Source organism: Martes martes, assembly GCF_963455335.1.
Source record: "Martes martes genome assembly, chromosome: 7".
Taxonomy (NCBI): domain Eukaryota; kingdom Metazoa; phylum Chordata; class Mammalia; order Carnivora; family Mustelidae; genus Martes; species Martes martes.
Window position 1 is genome coordinate 103,935,507 of NC_137894.1, and position 18,642 is coordinate 103,954,148.

The window sequence follows — 18,642 nt, forward strand, 5'->3', positions numbered from 1 at the left end:
TCCTATCGGGGAGGTCCTCTTATTTAAAGTGTTCTCAGTCTCTACTAAACCACTACCATTTCCTTTCAGAGCAGCATCAGCCTCGTGCTGAATGGCACAGGCCGCCTATCTAAGGTTAGAGTAGCAGAGCCTAGGCTAGGTATCCAGTTCCACACCCCGCAGATCCCTGCAGTTTCCCCAACGCTGAATTGTGTGAGGAGCACGCGGAAATCTCTCTCCCCATGCAGATGGGTGTAAGCAACTTGGCCTTCCCCGCGTTAATTAAGGAGGCGCCCACAGCAGGTGGCACTTGGCTGGAAGATTTCACAAGCTCCTGAAACGCACTTCCAAAGGGAGGAAGAACTGATCGGAAAAGAGACTCCAGAAAATCTCTGGAGAGGCATGCAAAGGACCCGGCCGGAGAAAGAAACCTGCACCTCTCCTCCGCCCCTTTCTCTCTCGCGGCGGGAGAGAAAGCCTCGCCCCCTTTCAACCCGCCCGCCTCCCCGCTCCCCACCCCGCCGCAGGGAGACCTTACTCTGCCATGGCCGCCGCGCGGCCCGTCCACTTCCGGTGCCGGTGCCTCTAAAGCTGCGCCATCCCCCAGTCCCTCGGACATCCACAGCTTCCAACCGACCTTTTTGACACGACCCCGACTCCTCCGACCTTCACTAGGTGCTGTCCTGGAGTGAACCGCGGATAGGCGCCGCACTAAAATGAAGCTACAGTATAACGCCCCGGTTCTCCTCTCGCCAGAAACCTAAAATGCGATAGACCTGCGACCACCACCGCTCAGACAAAATGGCGCCGAGAAGCCGGTTTAGCGCAGGCGCCTTGGAAAGACCCTGCCCCGCCCCCGTCCAAATCCTGGCCGCAGCTCCGGGTTCGGTTTCCATGGGACACTTCGCCGCCAATCCTCGTGCCGAACTGCTCTTCCTGACCCCTCAATTTACCAATCAGTGCTCGGTCAAGCACATCCGGAGTCGTATCAACCAATCACTTTTCAGGACCTGCTTACTCAATACCCGATTCTCCAGTAACGTTAGCCTTCGGAAACAGCCAATCATAAGTGGAAGATTTCCTACCTGCTGTTTTTCGCACCAATCCGTGAAGTTTCACAGCTACATCCAATGAGGACGGCAGGTAGCGAGCTCCAATCCGAAGCTCTTCGGCGTCATGAGCAGCCAATAGGAGTTCGTGTAGAAGCGAGTCTGCTCAACAGCTTGTTATTTGGTGGATTGTGGCAGTAAATCGGGCGAGTGGGGAACCGGGCGCAGGAACTGCCGCCACGGCCGGGAGTGGTGCTGCCCGGACGGGGACCCACGGGGGTCAGTGGGGCGGAGGACTCGGGAGCTGACAGCGCGCACTTCACCCGCAGTTGGTAGGTGGGGAGAAGGGAAGTAGGGGATACTGAGTGGACGAAGCGGCAGTAGCAGCTCGTGCTGCTGCCCGGGGTCCCGCTGCAGTTGGAAGCTTCGGAGGTGGGGAGGGGGTGCTGGGCAAGCGGTGCGGCGAGTGCAGGCGAAGGGGCAAGTCGTGGAGCAGCGGCAGCAACTGCAGGAACCGCCGCCGCAGCCACCTTCTCGGCGGCTTCCCCGGGAAAATGGCTGTGGGGCTGGCCGCGCCGCTAAGTTTGCTTCCGCGCGATGAGGAGCGGGCTGCTTGGGGGAGCCGGTCCCCAACTCCGCGGCGCGTCCTCCCCTGTGGAGCCCGTGGCAGGACCCGAAGGGCCGGGGGCAGGTACCTCTCTGGGCTGTACAAAAAGTTGAGGCGGGCGCGGGGAGGAGGCGGCGGCTGCCGCTGTGCGGCTCTCCTCCCCTCCCACACCCTCTCCGGGCCACCTCCCCTCCTCCTCTCCGCCCCCCCTCAGCCCCCTCCCTCGCGCGGGTCTCCCCTCACTCTCGCGCCTCCGGGCTGAAGGCCGCGGCCCCTGCCCCATCGGTGAAGAAGCGCTTCTCCTTTCTGACATGGTGCAGAGCGGAGGAAGGAGAGCAATGGCGCCGTGACACTCCGCTGCCGCCACCGCGGGCCCGGGGCGGGCCGAGGGGGCCGAGCGGCGGAGGCGGGGCGCGGGCCGAAGTCGGGGTATCTGGGGGGGCGGCTGAGCGAAAGCTTGGCGACCCTGCCTGGGGGGGACCTGGGGAAGCCCAAAGGGCGCCCTGCCCTTCTCCAAAGCGCTCGGTCCTGGGGCTCCGAGTTGGGCATTTCGGGTCAAAGTGGCGAGCGAGGCGGGGGCGCGGTGGGCCGCTGGCGAACTCCGGGGAGGAACGAGCTGTCCTTTGGCGCCCGAGGGGTTCTCGCTGTTTCCTCAGCTCCTGCGTCCTGGCTGCCCTCCGGGGGATCTTATCCTTCGCCGGTGAGGGTTCTGCCCCTCCCCGCTGGCGTTTGTTTACTTTCTTTCCTTGGGTCGCTCCCCTCTGTTGACTGATTCTGTGCCTGTCTTTCCCTTCCCCGTGGTTCTAGCGACGGAGAAGATAGCTCGTTGAGCTGGAACCCCACAGATCACCAGTAAAAATGAAGGTAAGTGGAATCAGCGCTGCTCTGAACCTCGTGCCCTGGACACTGCTTGTCGTGAGGCTAGTGCTGTGGAATGTCATTTTTTTTTCTACTCAAAATTGATTCCTCTACTAAGCAGCGCTTTCTGAAAATGAGAACGTGTTGAAAGGGTGAGAAATGATTGTGTCTAATGCAGTTAGTCCGGCTCCTCTCTGAAGCAGTTAGCACTTTGGAAAGGCTGGTGCAGCCTTTCCATTGTTGTCCATTGGGCTAGTATTTTTAAACACTTCCTGTGTTGGCAGCAACCTTTGCAGAAGTAAAGCTTTTGTCCTGTTTTGGTTCTTTGGGGGATTTTTTGAAATTTTTTTTTCTTCCACAGTGCCAGTATGATTTTCTAAGGAAGGAATATGTGCATTGTGTAAAGGAGAGGTCATTTCTTCTGTGAAAAATTCTGTAGCTAAAATATTTGAAGGTGAACTGAAACTAATGTTGTTTTATTTCAGTCATTATAGTAAACATTTTAAAACCAAGATATATTCTTCTGAAGATAGCTAATAGTGCACACATTGTATGTGATATTTAAAGGGAAAGGAAGTTATAGCATTATGTAGTACAGTGGCCTTTAAGATTTCAAGTCAGATATTTATTTGCCAAAGTGTTCCTCTTCAATTTGCATTATTTGTAAATGCACTGACTTTAAAAGGTACTTGATTCCTTACTCATTTACTGTTTCGTTGTATTAAACTCTGCAATATAGCATTTCCCCAAACTTTCTCTTATCTTTTGGAAATGACACATTACCTTCTTTAATGTTACGTAGGAAAACTAACTGGAAAAGGAAAAATCATTTCTGCTTGCAAGTGTTATTTCTGAAGTGTACACTGTTACCTTTGTGCTTAGCAATATTGAATCGAGTCTATATGAATACATTTAGTTTTTGAAAAGAAATACGTAAAGTGACAGACTTAGAATAATAATCATTCTGTTACTGCAAGATTAAAATGAATGGTAGAATGAAATTTCGCACATCTTTCAGTATATCATTCTGATCATGGCCATTTGCTAAAAGTAGATGTTTTTTAGTAAAGCTTATTTTCTTAATATACCAGGAGGATTAGGGTGATCAACTACGTACAGCCCCAAGTTTTGAGCCATTAGTTCATATATCTGCATTTATCTGCTGAATTTAGACTTAGATTTTTTTAAATGTATATTTTAGCCAATGATTCCCCAAAGTAATGCTCTCCTTATGGAAAGGATTGGCTTCATTTCTTATCTATGCGGTTATACCGTTACCAAAAAGATACTGCTTTAATGTAGCTGTGTTAATAAACATTTAACTACATATTGTTAGCATTAATCTTAATAGCAGTATTTCTTCTAATTTGAAAACAAAACTTTCAGGCCATAATTAGATAACTTGAAGTTTTATGAGGCACTTGGTATGAATATACCTTTTCTGGTTTGGGAGGCTTTTTTTTTTTTTTTTACACATTTTTAAAAAAGATTTTATTTATTTATTTGAAAGAGAGAGAATGAGAGAGAGAGCATAGAGTGGGGAGAGTCAGAGGGAGAAGCAGACTCCCTTGCTGAGCAGGGAGCCCGACGTAGGACTTGATCCTGGGACTCCAGGATCATGACCTGAGCCAAAGGCAGTCGCCCAACCGATTGAGCCACCCAGGCGCCCGTTTTTTTGGTATTTTGTACTTTATTATTATTTTTTAAGTAAGTTCCATACCCACCATGGCGTGTGAACTCACCACCCAGAAATCGAGAGTCACATGCTCTACTGACTGAGCCAGCCAGGTGCCCTTGTTTTTTGTTTTCTTTTTAAATATGTTCATTTCTTAAATAAATTGTAGAATTGTTGAAACATTTTGTATCTGGAGGAAAAAACATGATCATATGACCTTACTGAAACTTCTCAGTTAAAACTTAAAATCTTTTGTTGTCAGGACATAGTTTATAGTAGTAAAGGAATGTAGTTGCTTGCTTTAGGGGTATTTTTCAAATTATTAATGACATCAGTAAACTATAATATTCATGTTCTTACTACTTTAAATATAGAACCTTTTAATGAATGAGATTTGAGGTTGGAGTAGGGGAGAATAGTAGTGACATTCACATTTTATGTTCTTCCATCAGGCGGCGGATGAGCCTGCCTATCTGACAGTGGGAACTGATGTCAGTGCCAAGTACCGAGGTGCCTTCTGTGAGGCAAAAATTAAGACTGTGAAAAGGCTGGTAAAAGTTAAGGTAATTTTTTTTTTTTTTAATTTAAATGTAACCTGTATTGAAGAGAATTCGGGATGGGGCACTGCAAATCAGCATTTTATTGAGTCATTTTTATGTGAAAGGACTGTTGTATACAAAACTATAGGAAAAGCACATTAAAAATTACGAAATAAGGAACTCAAAATGAGAAGTTATTCCAAAATGCTTCTCTGAAAATACCATGTTTATGAGACTTATATTTGGCTCTCTACTGTTGTGGCATGTTTACTTAGGCTGTGATCTATTTTCTTCTCTTTTATAATGTTCAGGTAGAGACGATGTCAAATGATTAGGAAAAATAATATAGTTGAAATTGTTTTTAAGACATTGTTAAAAATGATTTAAGAATTTTATTTTTAAGATGCTTTTATGACCAGAAAAAAGTCACCACATTATTCCTGTGCAATATTTGGAAATACAGAAAAGTACCAAAGGATTAATACCCATAGCTTACCTCTCAGAAACTACTATTAACATTTTTGTGTTTCCGTCCAGTAGTTTTCCTATATAAATGTTTTTAATAATCTTACTTAAATTACAAGTGTAATCCATGTTTATTATAAACATTTTTAACATTATAGAGCTGTATAATAAAGTTCATGAATGTCCTCTTTGATACTACTCCAGAGAGATTCGATATGGCCTGTCAAATACTGTGCAGTGCCTACCATAACAGTATTATTGTTGTTGTTGTTGTTGGATCATGTTGTACTTTCAGTTTTGCAGTTTGCTTTTCACTTCCATATCTGATCTTTTCCTACAAGAATTAAGCACCATAAAAGGAGGACATGTTAGACTTGTTCTGTCCTCTACACTAGAGTAGCGCTCGATACATAGTAGGGCACTATACATAGTAGGGCACTCAAAATATGTTGAATGAGTAAATGACCTGGAGCAGTTATTCTCAGAGTGTGGCCTTGGACCAGCAGCAGCATCCTTATCTGGGAACTTGCTGGAAGTGCAAATGCTCAGGCCCAGACCCCAGACCTACTGAGTCAGAAATTCTGTGACTAAGGTCCAGTGATTGTATTTTAACAAGTCCTTCAAGTGTTTCTGCTGCATGTTAAGTTTGAGAACCATTGAACCAGAAGAATATGATTTGTGTGGCAGATAAATAGATTTATCTGTGATTATTATGAGATACCTTTTTAAATTTTGATCTGATGAAATTTTTCTTCAGGAATTGTTACAATATCATTTGACGATTATTTGTTTCATTTGGCCTTTTTTACTGTTGTCAGCTATATGGGATTTGATTACTAAATATTTACTTGGATTTCGTTGAGAATTTAAACATTCTGTTAATATTGTGGCTCTTGATATATTTATGTAAAATCGGTACAGTGATTGGGGAGGACTTGTTATACATTATAGGGAATTTCAGTTTTCATATTTTGAGTAGTTGCTCTGTGTGCATGATTATTACACTGTATATTTGGGAGGATTTATAGTAAAAAAGAGTTCTGATTTGTCACTGAACTACCTATCATGATTATTTAGGTTTACTTTACAAACGACCAACGGTGTTCTGGTTTTAATTTACCTTGAATGTGGGCAATAAAAGTTTGATACTGTTTTTTATATATTTTGTGACAGAACCTTTTGTAACTTGATAAAAAAAGAAGGCAGTTTTAAACTTTTACAATAATCACTACAAATTATAAATCTTACATAGTTCATTAATTCAGCAAACGTTTATGAAGTGCCTGTAATATGCACCGACATTTGCTAACTGTTGAGGATATAATGGTGAAGGAGGATTCTAGCCCTCAAGGAGCTCACAGTTAATGAGAGAGACAATAAACACAAATATAAGACAATGTAATAAGTAAAACAGGAGTAAGCACAGGATGGTAAGAACATGTAGATTAAAGACTTCAGACTTCATAAACATTGTTTTAAAAGTAATATGCAAATTATTGTGCAAAAAATGTTTTCCAGGTACTCCTGAAACAGGATAATACTACACAGTTGGTGCAAGATGACCAAGTAAAGGGTCCTTTAAGAGTACGTATGTTCTGCAGTTTAAAGTTTGTAATGATAAATCACAAATACATATGGTCAATTACTGAATTTTACTTTCATAGATAGTTTTAAAATTTATAAGAATGTTAATCAGAAAATAAAAATACAAATGAAGTGTTAATAGATTTAGTATAAATTATATTACACTGGCTGTATCCTTAGTTTAGAAAGATAAATCATCTTACAGAGGATAATTTAGTATATATAGACATGAGTTTTCAGCCACCTTTTGTTTTGAACTCTTGGATTGAATATCTTAGTATTGTCATCAGAGATATTTAGCCTGCTAAGTAATATACTAGTATCATAAATTGGAATCTTTTGTTGTTCTAACGTTTCAAGTAAAGTATCTTTACTTCATAATTCAATTTAGTGGATACCTATATTGTGTTTTCCATCCATTTCTGGCCATTTGTTGATGTAATAAATCTTTGTTATGTCAGAGTACCACTTCGGTTAATATCTCATATATCTGATATATCTGATATGGAAGCTGAAAGAAGGTCAACTGGTCCATCCCTCTCTCTCTATAGGTGAACCTTTATCTAAAAGGTCCCTTAAAGATGAATGCTGAATCCAATATTCAGTATTTCTGTGAAAGAAAATTGAAGCTACATTTGTTATCTTATGGTTTTCTGGTTCTTGCATTCCACAGTTTCCTTGAAGACAATGTGATGTAGTATAAAAGCTCTGAAGTAAGACTTAAGAGACTAGGTTCTTGTCATCTCATCTGAGCCACAGTATTCAATGTGTAAAATAAGGGTAATAATAACCTTACATGTGTCAAAGCATTTTGAGGTTCAAATTGCACGATAAATACATGAGCACTATAAATGATAAAGATTTAAGTCAGTGTGAACTAGAATTATCTAGGTATTTTTTTCTTTTTAACCCAGGTCATATAGTTGGTGGGAACGATTTGGTTTGTTTAAATTTGGTAATAAAATTTTGATACTGGGTTTTAGGTTGGAGCTATTGTTGAAACAAGGACATCTGATGGATCCTTTCAGGAGGCCATTATCAGCAAGTTGACAGATGCTAGTTGGTACACTGTGGGTAAGTAGATAATTTAATACATAGAATTTAATTTGGGATTGCATATACCTGTATTTTGTAAATACACTGAATTATGTTGACAGAGAAATATGTATTCTTTACTGTCAGTTTACTTGATACAGTTAAAATTTGAATGACACCTGCTGGCAACAAAAATAATTACCTCTTTGGTCACTTGGTACTATTTCATCCAAGAATGTACTTCTTTTTTAGGCTACCTACATTATTTCTTTTTAAGAAAGTTAAGTTATATGGTTATTTTCTTCCATTAGAAGGTTGATACAAGTTAGTATTATAACTAATCAGACTTTTTTACTTTTCCTATAATTACAGTCAAGATTGTATAGTTGCAATCTTTTATTGTATTGCTGCCTGTTTTACATAAGGGTAATACAGATGTTACCACAGAATTTAAAGCCTAAAAAAAATTCTAATCAGAGTAGATTCAAGTCTAGATGATCATAGCTTAATTTTTGATTTTTTTTTAAATTTTGATTTTTTGATCCAGTCAAGTTTCCGTACACCTTTCAGGAAAGATACATGTGCTACTAATGAGAATGCATACTTAACATTCCATGCATAAGCTTATACTGGCTATAAAAAACTTTATTGCCGTGAGTAGCAACAAGTGTCTCAATACATGTAAACTAAAACCTAAATGTAGTAGTTACATAGTTGCTGTCATTATGTTGATAAAAATAACAATGATTAACATTTCCAAATCTCTTCTCAGTACATTGAAACTACACAGTCCTGTGGATAATAATCCAGTCCTTTGTTTTACACTAAACATCTATACCATTGTTTGGTTTTTACATTTATGTCCTGGTATAAGTGATGTAATTATGGTGTGGTTTCCTTAAAGAAGGAAAATAAATGATCCTATAGGTTTACTTTTAGTTTACTTGAATTGTTGCTTTGGGTAAAAATCATTCATCTTCCGGTGATGCTCAAAGCTGTGAAGTACATGCTTTGGTTAAAAATTGTTCTTCCTAGGTCTTAACTTTGCAGTTTTTATTAACAGTAACAATTTTTTCTATGTAACTACTATTTTCTAACCATTTTTGTTCTTCTTGAACCTCTTAGAAATTGATGTTGGTTCACAACAGTGCTGGTATTCTGAACTACTTATTTTTAGGTAGCTTAGTTGTGACTGTTGATAGTTGTTAGAGATTTAAAACTAAGTTTAATCTTAACTCTTAGAGATCAAGTAAATACAATTTTACTATATTAAACTAGTGGTAAAAATTACAGGCATTCATATATGCAAAATTATGCAGGATTATATGATGCATATTCAAATACTAATATTGCATCCTATTTGGTACTTAATATCGAGGCTTCATTGACAGTACTTGTGAAGTTTTACTGATATAATGCTTATGCTTCTGCAGAAGCAATACTTTTCAGGTTTTCACATTTTGGGCTTCTGCACTCCAGAATAACAGATCTTTATCCTCTTATGAATGGCATTTTAGCATTTCTAAAAGCTAGTTGCTAGTGAGCATTCTCTGTGGTGATTTTCTATGATGGGTAATTACAGAAGAAATTGTATAATTCTTGTTCTGAAAGAGCTTAGAATCTTAATTGCATGTAATTCGTGTATCAAGCATTAGTGTACATAAGAATCATTTGGTGCTTGTTTTATAAAATGAGGATTTGAGGACTTCAAATCTCTTCAGTTTACTAGGTCCTGGGATGGCAACCCAAGAATCTTTTTCTAATTACATTGGGTGAACTTAATGCAGGTAGTACACATTTAGTAAAATAGTCAATACTTGGAAAAACAGAGACTTATTCAGGAGAAAAATTCAAAATATTTAAGTGTTTTTGCATCTGCATAATGACAGCAAGTGACCTAAAAAATTTAAGATGTTAAAAAGCATGGTTCACTTAAGTATGTTTCATTAAGCACCCTGCCATAAAGAATATTTAGGTCCTGAAGGATGTAGCCCATATAAAGAATTATTAGAGCATAATAAGCCTAAAATTTTGATGGCAAAATGTGTCCTCTCTCACAGATCATGAATGTTCTATATTTTTCTTTAATTGAGTGACTACTACCTTTAATTCCTTTTTTCTGAAAATTTTCTTGTTTTCTACTTGCTAGTAAAGTATTATCTAAGTAGAATCAGAAAGTTACACAGAATACTAATGATTTCCATATCATTTTTAAATTTTAAGTGATCTCAAAATTTGACTATTAGAAACAAAAGAAGAGAGGATACCATGCTGCCGGTTTGGATCAAATAAGAGTTGTGACCATTGGTGATCAAAAATTATCTGATGAGTCTGATAATAACTTACATACTTAGGTATTTTTTCTGTGATAGTTGAATAGCCAATTTTTAATTGGCTAATATAACCTAATTTTTAAAAAATCTAATAACACCTTGCCCTCTAATATTGAATAATAAATAGCTCCAGTTTATGGATTTTTTTTTTGTTTCTTTGAGCCTCAGAAATAGTTCTCTTCCTATCATAAAACAGTGTTTCCTAGCATAATTTATTCATTTGGCAGTTCTTATCTTTGCCTGAAAGATATGTGTAATGTATGGAAATGTGTTACCTGTCTAGTCATTCAAAAGGTATCAAAATTAGGATTGGAATTTGTATCTTCACTTGAATGTTGCCATTAACTCCTGGTAAATACAGTTGTCAAGAGGACATTCTAAAACTATTCTTCTTTTGCCTTTTTGGAATATAAAAATAACACAGTGTACTTGAAAAGTAGGAAAATGTAAAGGACAGAATTGTTATTTTAGTAATTTGCATACAAAATGCATATACACATATATGTAATGTATCAAATTTTACACTAAAATCTATTTGATAATGGGGCACCTCAGTGGGTCATTCGGTTAAGTATCTAACTCTTGGTTTCAGCTCGGGTCAGAATCTCGGGGTCTTGAGATTGAGTTCCGTGTTGGTCTCTGCACTCAGCATGGAGTCTGCTTGAGATTCTCTCTCTCTACCTCCCCCTTCATGCTAGTGCATGCGCTCTATCTCTCTCTCTAAAATTGAAAAAAAATAAAAATCTATTTGATTATATATTTTTGTGACAAATGCTTTTTAAGACTCAGGACTTTTTCATGTCTTGTGATTACTGTTTTGCATGTCAGTTGGATCAGATCTCATGGAAGTTTTAGTTAATGGAGTAGAGGAGGTTTAGATTAAACTGGTGAATGGACTGATTTTTGTAACATGTGCTGCTGGCTTTTAAGGCTTTTTAATTTAGTTAGAACCTCTTATGACAAGTTTTTTTATTACCAGCATTGATCACGAATGTTTTAAAAAACCGGTGGTTATTCCACTGACTAGAAAATCACTAAGAAAAAAATTACTAAGCCAAAAGAAGCCTATGCATTCCTGTGATACGCTTTAACCTGTTGTTTAAATGGCCTTCCATAAGAATTAGCATTCCCGTGATACTTTGTCAATTTCATTATACATTTGAGTGCTAATTTCTTAAGTTTCTTGATTTCTGAAGTTTTTGACCTTGGCTGCAGAGGGACTTCTATATCACAGATGATTTTATGTAACAGAACTATTGGTTATACCTAAGGTATGTAATTTTAAAGTTTTTATTCCATTATGTGAAATATTTTCTTAATTAATATGTAAATGTAGATACAAAAATATTTCACTAATTGTAACTGCTACACACAGATATAATAATATTTTTGTAAAGTCAGAATTCTTGACTTATTTTCCTGTGTTCATTTTATGCCTCTGCTTCATGCCTATTTTGATCTGCCTTAACAAAACTGTAGCTTTCAGATTCTCAGTTTCTTTATAAAAGGAAGATAGTGATTCCTACCTTGCAGAGGCTGTTGTGAGGATTAGTACATGATAGAAGCTTATGATAACTAATTATACCTTTGGAGAGAGAAAGTTAATTTACTGTTGTTATCTTACTGTCCTCCAGCATCTAACTGTGATCACAGGTAGAGCTTTTGTATTTAGTAGATAGATCCCTGTTGCTTTTGTTTCTCTTAACAGTTTAAAGTTAGGGTTTGTATATTTGTTTGCATAGGCATTGTTTTGTCTAGTATGAGCAACATTATTGAGAGGGACTTAGCTTTGTCTTTTTTCTAAAATTATGTTTCAGTATTTACAGTAACATAGTAATAGAGGTATCACTTTTTAAAAAATTATATATTTATTTGAGAGAGAGAACATGAGTGGTTGGAAGGGGCAGAGGGAGAGGGAGATGCAGACTCCCCACTGAGCAGGGAGCGCAACCTTGGGCAATCCTAGGACTCTGAGATCATGACCTGAGCTGAAGGCAGACACCTAACTGATTGAGCCACCCAGGCGCCCCCAGAGATACTGCGTTTATACTCTTTAGCACTCAGTAGTCCATTCAGATACCAGTTTTGACTAGTATAAAACATTTCATAGAATTACTAAATCCTTATAGTCTGAATTTTATCTCTTGGCATACAATAGTATACATCTTGAACTAAAAAGAGCTGTATTTACTATCTACTCCAGTTAATTATTTCGCTCTTGCCAGAATGCCAGAGTCATTCCTCAGTGCCTGCAAATTTGGTGTTCTTTAGATGATACTTCTTTTTTTTTTTTTTTTTTTTTTTTTAAAGATTCCATTTATTTATTTGACAGAGAGAGATCACAAGTAGGCAGAGAGGCAGGCAGAGAGGCAGGCAGAGAGGCAGGCAGAGAGGCAGGCAGAGAGAAGTGGAGGGAGAAGCAGGCTCCCTGCTGAGCAGAGAGCCCGATGCGGGACTCGATCCCAGGACCCTGAGATCATGACCTGAGCCGAAGGCAGCGGCTTAACCCACTGAGCCACCCAGGCGCCCCTTTAGATGATACTTCTAACACGAAAGTTCTAGAGGAAGTTTTTTATAGATGGAACTTCCTCATGATTTTGATAATCAGGGATGTCATGACTAATAGTTTCACTGTGATGTTGACTTTTCCATCTTTCAGGAAATCTTGAATGGTTATAGAGCTTTTCAAACTTGTATATAGTAGTTAAATACATGCCTTTGTATGTTTTAGGAGTTAAAAATAAATTTAAACTGTTTCTCTTTGTTCTCTAAATGTTGTAAGTATTCCTGTGTAAAACTGTGAAATTGTTATTGGTACTACAATTCCCTTTAGAGAAGTTCTTTTTGTTCTTACATTATTTCTAGCCATGGTCAAGTATGTTGAAGGGAAATGCATTTTTTTCCTTCAAAAATCTGATTTATTTCGAAGTGATTTTTTTTAAAAAGCAAGAACTAAAGATACTGGAATTTTTCATCAAAGGGGCACCTGGGTGGTTCAGTCGGTTAAGCATCTCCCTTTGGCTCAGGTCGTGATCCCAGGACCTTGGGATCAAGCCCCATGTTGGGCTCCCTGCTCAGTGAGCTTGCTTCTCCCTCTCCCTCTGTTCCTGCTCGCTCTCTCTCTCTCTCAAATAAAATCTTCAAAAATTTTTGGAAATTTTTCATCAGAACATTTGATTTGCAGCTGCCGTTGATTAACAGTGAAACACTGAAAAACATCTTATTGCATAATTTAATATTATTCATTGGTCTTATAGTCTCATTTTCCTTCTTCATACCTCCACTTAAAGGTGTGTGCATCTGAGCGTGAATGTGTGTGTCTGTTGTTACCATCTTTCATATTGTAGGCATTAAGGAAAATTGGAACTTTTAAGGTTTTATTCTTTAATATATTTAGGGATATTAATACATGAATTATTTTAAATTTGGTACAATAATTTCATGATCTTGGATTTTTAAAGGAAGAGTGGTTTATTTATTAGACTTGACACCATATGAATCATAGTTTTGTTACAAATGTTTAGAGCACTGTTAATCAAGTGTAGATTAGTAATGTAATTGTTAGAGGATGTTGTGTTTTATCCTGTCATTGTGTCTGCAGGTGGTCATTAATTTCTGCATCGTTGACAGTGTATAACACAGCTCCTTTTGTGGAATCATTATGGTTCTTTGAATATGTGCTTCAGGAACTTTTCATTTTCTCTGCATTGTCTCCTGCATGTAAGAGAATTTAAACTAGATGTCTTTAGTCTAAGAGAAGAACTGACTGAGGTAGATAAATATTGAAGAAGTTCAGTACTCTTACATAAGTTCTTAGCATGAAAAAAATAAGTTTATGATTAAATATTATTAAAGTAATGTAGAATTTCCCTTTATTAATACTAACTTACTCTGTTAGAATGGAAAAACCTCTAGAATTGTATTGGAATTAAATCTTAACGTAATTATTTTTGTCTATATATGCCTTCCTATGTATATGTTATTTTCATAAGATATACACATATTAATTGATGTTTGTATTATAAGTATCTGAGGTAGGGATCTCATCTTTTTTATATTTTATTTCTTCATAATGCTGGGCAATCAGGTGTCTTCTGAGAGCATTTTTTTTTTTCGAGAGCATTTTTTAAAAATAAACTTTGTATATGTTAGATGTTAAAATAAGAGTGCGTTTCTGAAAAATTAAACCTATAAAAATAATATAGCTAGTTATATGGAGAATTAAAGTGATAAAATGTTAAATTCCTTACCCCCATCCCCCTGAATTTTTTTTTTTTAAGATTTTATTTATTTATTTGACAGAGATCACAAGTAGGCAGAGAGGCAGGCAGAGAGAGAGGAGGAAGCAGGCTCCCCGCTGAGCAGAGAGCCCGATGTGGGGCTCGATCCCAGGACCCTGAGATCATGACCTGAGCTGAAGGCAGAGACTTTAACCCACTGAGCCACCCAGGCGCCCCTCCCCCTGAAATGTTTAAACATACTTTCCACATAGTATGATTTTTTAAAAATATAGTAAAAACTTTTGAGGAAGCTTCTGTGCAATTATGACTAACATTTTGAATTTTAAAAAAATTTCATCTTTCTGATGTTTCCTTGTTTCAACTTCTATTTCTAAACTTTTTAAGATTTTATTTATTTACTTGAGAGAGAGAGAGCAAGTGAGCAAACAGCAGAGGGAGAGGGAGAGGCAAATCCCCCACTGAGCAGGGAGCCCAATATGGGGCTTTATCCCAGGACCCTGGTATCATGACCCTAGCTGAAGGCAGACACTTAATTGACTGAGCCACCCAGGTGCCCTATTTCTAAACTTCTTACATCCTCTTCTAGCAAAAGAAAAAAGTTGAATCTTAGGACTTTAGAATTGGGCAGCCAGTACTTCTACTATAGTAAGTTATCATGGAAATAAATAGAAGAGTCCAGTAATCCAAGAAACACTACCAGAAGGCAAACAGTTTCTGGAAGTAAGAGATATTTCATTGATATCTGTTGGGAACAAACCCATAATGCTTTTTTTTAAACCAGGTTTTTGCTCATTTTTTAGAATTAAAGATAATAATTCTTGATTTGACTAGATTGCTAATGGTTTAAAGAAGGTGGTTCTGTAGTGATAGACACTGAACAAATGAATGGAAACACCTAAGTAGTTGGGGGCAGACATTTAACCTGCATCTGTTTGGCAGCTACAGAATGAAAAATGTACTATGCACATTTTAAAAGGTTTTGAGGGGCGCCTGGGTGGCTCAGTGGGTTAAAAAACCTCTGCCTTCAGCTCAGGTCATGATCCCACGGTCCTGGGATTGAGCCCCACATCTGGCTCTCTGCTCAGCGTAGAGCCTGCTTCCCTTCCTCTCTCTCTGCCTGCCTTTCTGTCTACTTGTGATCTGTGTCGGTCAAATAAATAAATAAAATCTTTAAAAAAAAAATAAAAGGTTTTTAAAAATAACAAATAATGATTCTTACAAATGTTAAGCCGAGATAAATAGCAATAATAGCATTCTCTGCAGTGAAATTTTTACTTAGTGTGCGTAAATTCTCTGGTATCTCTTGCTTATTTTAGTGTTTGATGATGGTGATGAGAGAACACTGAGACGCACTTCACTTTGCCTAAAAGGAGAGAGACATTTTGCTGAGAGTGAGGTAGGGTGCCATCGGTAGGCTTATTGGGTTGAATAACTTCGGACATCGAGGCAAAATTTGATTTAATTTGTCTGTTGTTTCTTATCTAGACACTTGACCAGCTTCCCTTAACAAATCCAGAGCATTTTGGAACTCCAGTTATTGCGAAGAAGACAAACAGAGGAAGGAGGTCCTCTCTTCCTGTGTGAGTGTTTTCATATACAGTAATGTTACATTTATTACAACATTAAACAAATGACTTTTCTAGGATGGCTAAAATTGTTCAGGTAACTTTTCCAGAGTATCTTGTATCCTTATATTAGACATTTTACCTTGAGCAGATCTTATTCTTAATAATTCCCATTGCTTTGTCCAAGAATTATCACAATGCCTTTTTCAGAAACACTATTTTGTCTTGAGTTACTTTGCCAAATTCCTTAATTGATATGTTTTTTCTATTTTAAGTGAGTATATATATTGTTCAACCTTTTCAACTCAAAAACACTTCAAACTTAAAAATTATACATATACTTTTGGGGCTTCTAGTTATCTCAGTCAGTTGAGCATCTGACTCTTGGTTTCAGCTCAGGTCAGGATCTCAGGGTTGTGAGATTGAGCCCCATGTTGGGCTCTGCACTCAGCAGGCAGTCTGCTTGGGATTCTCTTCCTGTCCCCCTTCCACTACCTCCATTTGTGCACATTCTCTCTCCCTTTCACTGTCTAAAAATGAATCTTTAAAAAAAATTACACAATAAACTTTCATATACTTACCATCTAGATTCACTAACTTAAACTCTTTTGGAACATTTGACTTATCATTCACTCTGTAGATATATATGATTATTTTTTATTTAATAATAATTAAATTGAGAGGGTATTGCAAGCCTTGAGAAAGTATTGCAAGCATCAGACCTACCTTTAAACACTTTAAGAATAAGGAAATTCTCTTACATAGTCAAAGTATGATTATCAAATTCAGAAAATTTAACATTAATAGAATGCTATTATCTAATAATATGTAATCCATATTTCAGATTTTGCCAGTTGGCCCAGTAGTAATCTTCAGAAGCATCTTCTGAATCCAGGATCCAATCCAAGGCCGTGCATTACATTTAGTTTTAGGTTCTTTTTTTTTTCTTTTAAGATTTTATTCATTTGAGAGAGAGAGCAGAGCCAGAGTGAGAGAGCGAGTGAGCATGAGTAGGAGTGAGGGGTGAGGGAGAAGCAGACTCCTTGCCGAGCAGGGAGCCTGACGTGGGATTCAGTCCCAGGACCCTGAGATGATGACTTGAGCCACAGGCAGATGCTTAACCAACTGAGTCACCCAGACATCCCTAGTTTATATGGTTCTTAAATCTCCTTTCATCTGGAAAAGTTCTTCGGCATTTTTTTTTTCTTTTCATTACCTTGACATTTTTGAAGAGTGTAGGCCAGTTTTGTAGACTTCCTCACTATGAGTTTGTCTACTTATTTTATTGTCTAGGTAAGTGAACTTAAACCCTCACATGTTTCTTAATGCGATCTTTTCATAACCTGTTAGGAAATTAGAATTATATTATCTGGCACCTGGCAGATACAAAAAGGAGAAGGGGACAGTCTTTTTAAAAAAAAATGTACTGGCACAATAAGTAGTTCGTGGTGACGTATTTAGACTTTTCTGTCCCAGCTGGGTTGGCATAAGAGCAAAGTCCAAATCCTCATTCATCTAGTGACGTGGTCTCAAGAGTTACCACGGATAGCTCAGGACTAGTTTGGTACTAGGGGAGTATCTATCTCTTCAATTTCAATAAGAATGAAGAAACTACTACTCTAGAGTAATCTACATTAGAAATTGAGTTGTACATGTTAAACTCACACTACTCTGTCTCAGCAACGGCTTATGTGAAGATCCTGATAAAGTTATTCTGACTTTTAGTAATGAAGATGAAAAAGAAGAAGAAAGTAGTGAGGAGGAAGATGAAGATAAGCGACGTCTCAATGATGAATTATTAGGAAAAGTTGTAAGTGTGGCATCTACATCTGAGAAGACTGATTGGTATCCTGCCTTGGTAAGTCAGATTTCTTTGCAGAATTAATTAACCATTTAAAATATTTGTTAAAGGGGGTGCCTGGCTGGCTCAGTTGGTAAAGCATGCCCCTCTTGATCTCAGGGTTGTGCATTCAAGCTCCACATTGGTGTGGAGCCTAGTTAAAATTTAAATAAATAAACAAGCAAATGTTTAACATGGATTTTTAAAAAATATTTAAAGTATTTTGAAAGTATTACATAAATTTAATTTGGACTTCATTGCAGAGTTGAGCAATCCTACTTAGGTCCCATATACTTCACTGACTTCTCATGTTATTTTCTTTCTTTAATTTTCTATAACCAGTTGTTTACTGGGATTTTTCAGCTCTTCCTTCAAAATGTGTCCAGTGGTCTCTTCTTACTCCTATTATCATTTTTTACTCACTTTATGGTAATTACCCGTAAGTTCCCTTAACTTGATTCCTGACCTTTTTGCTAAATTCATATCTTTCTAGAAGCAATTTTTATAAAGAGATAGTTTTAATATACTGATTTAATCATGATAGTCCCATTCTCCAAAAAACCCCCCACAAAACATTCACTGACTGCCTTATGGATCAATTCTGCATTCTTTATTTTTTTTTAAGATTTTATTTATTTGACAGAGAGAGAAAGAAAGAGATCACAAGGAGACAGAGCAGCAGGCAGAGAGAGGGGGAAGCAGGCTCCCTGCTGAGCAGAGAGCCTGATGTGGGACTCGATCCCAGGACCCTGAGATCATGACCTGAGCTGAAGGCAGAGGCTTAACCCACTGAGCCACCCAGGTGCCCCCAATTCTGCATTCTTTAGATGGATATCTGAGGCCATCCCAGCTCTTAGTTTGTTTCTCATTTT

General features: G+C 38.1%; 1 protein-coding gene and 1 long non-coding RNA gene across 3 annotated transcripts in view; one reads left to right on the plus strand and one right to left on the minus strand.

Annotated features, from left to right (window-relative positions):
• The window catches only part of LOC308345830, a 33,272-nt gene extending 32,364 nt beyond the window's left edge, over positions 1-908 (minus strand). Inside the window, exon 1 of the long non-coding RNA XR_013967115.1 lies at positions 518-908. This is a non-coding gene — a long non-coding RNA (uncharacterized lncRNA). The remainder of the gene's footprint in view (positions 1-517) is intronic.
• A 253-nt stretch (positions 909-1,161) lies between these two features.
• The window catches only part of ARID4A (AT-rich interaction domain 4A), a 64,945-nt gene continuing 47,464 nt past the window's right edge, over positions 1,162-18,642 (plus strand). For both annotated transcript variants that reach the window (XM_080809651.1, XM_080809652.1), the window contains exons 1-8: positions 1,162-1,360; positions 2,443-2,499; positions 4,621-4,731; positions 6,691-6,756; positions 7,740-7,830; positions 15,682-15,761; positions 15,851-15,945; positions 17,656-17,788. In XM_080809651.1, coding sequence (XP_080665777.1) covers positions 2,494-2,499; positions 4,621-4,731; positions 6,691-6,756; positions 7,740-7,830; positions 15,682-15,761; positions 15,851-15,945; positions 17,656-17,788 — 582 coding nt within the window. In that variant the 5' untranslated portion in view covers positions 1,162-1,360; positions 2,443-2,493. The remainder of the gene's footprint in view (positions 1,361-2,442; positions 2,500-4,620; positions 4,732-6,690; positions 6,757-7,739; positions 7,831-15,681; positions 15,762-15,850; positions 15,946-17,655; positions 17,789-18,642) is intronic.